The sequence below is a fragment of the Eimeria tenella genome, genomic scaffold (assembly GCF_000499545.2).
Source record: "Eimeria tenella Houghton genomic scaffold, Eth_scaff47, whole genome shotgun sequence".
Lineage (NCBI taxonomy): Eukaryota > Apicomplexa > Conoidasida > Eucoccidiorida > Eimeriidae > Eimeria > Eimeria tenella.
In genome coordinates, this window is record NW_013543383.1 from 56286 (window position 1) to 56607 (window position 322).

Genomic DNA, 322 nt, shown 5'->3' on the forward strand with positions numbered 1-322 from the left:
CGCAAACCCTAAACCCTAAACCCTAAACCCTAAACCCTAGCCCTAAACCCTAGCCTGCCCTGGCCCTGCCCGCAACCCTCGGCCTATCAAAGACTCCTCCACGGCGTCGGGGTCGAGGCCCGCGGCGAAGAAGGCCTGGGCCTCGCGCTCGTCGTCCCTTGGCGCAAACCCTAAACCCTAAACCCTAAACCATAAACCCTAGCCATAAACCTTAGCCTGCCCTGGCCCTGCCCGCAACCCTCGGCATATCAAAGACTCCTCCACGGCGTGGGGGACAAGGCCCGCGGCGAAGAAGGCCTGGGCCTCGCGCTCGTCGTCCCTG

General features: G+C 63.4%; 1 protein-coding gene across 1 annotated transcript in view; it reads right to left on the reverse strand.

The window, feature by feature from the left end:
• ETH_00022320 (DNA replication licensing factor, putative) overlaps positions 1 to 322 on the reverse strand; it is a gene marked incomplete at both ends in the record, with an annotated part of 5923 nt that overhangs the window by 2826 nt on the left and 2775 nt on the right. Inside the window, one exon of the mRNA XM_013377156.1 lies at positions 49 to 157. Within this exon, the coding sequence (XP_013232610.1) occupies positions 49 to 157 (109 nt within the window). The remainder of the gene's footprint in view (positions 1 to 48; positions 158 to 322) is intronic.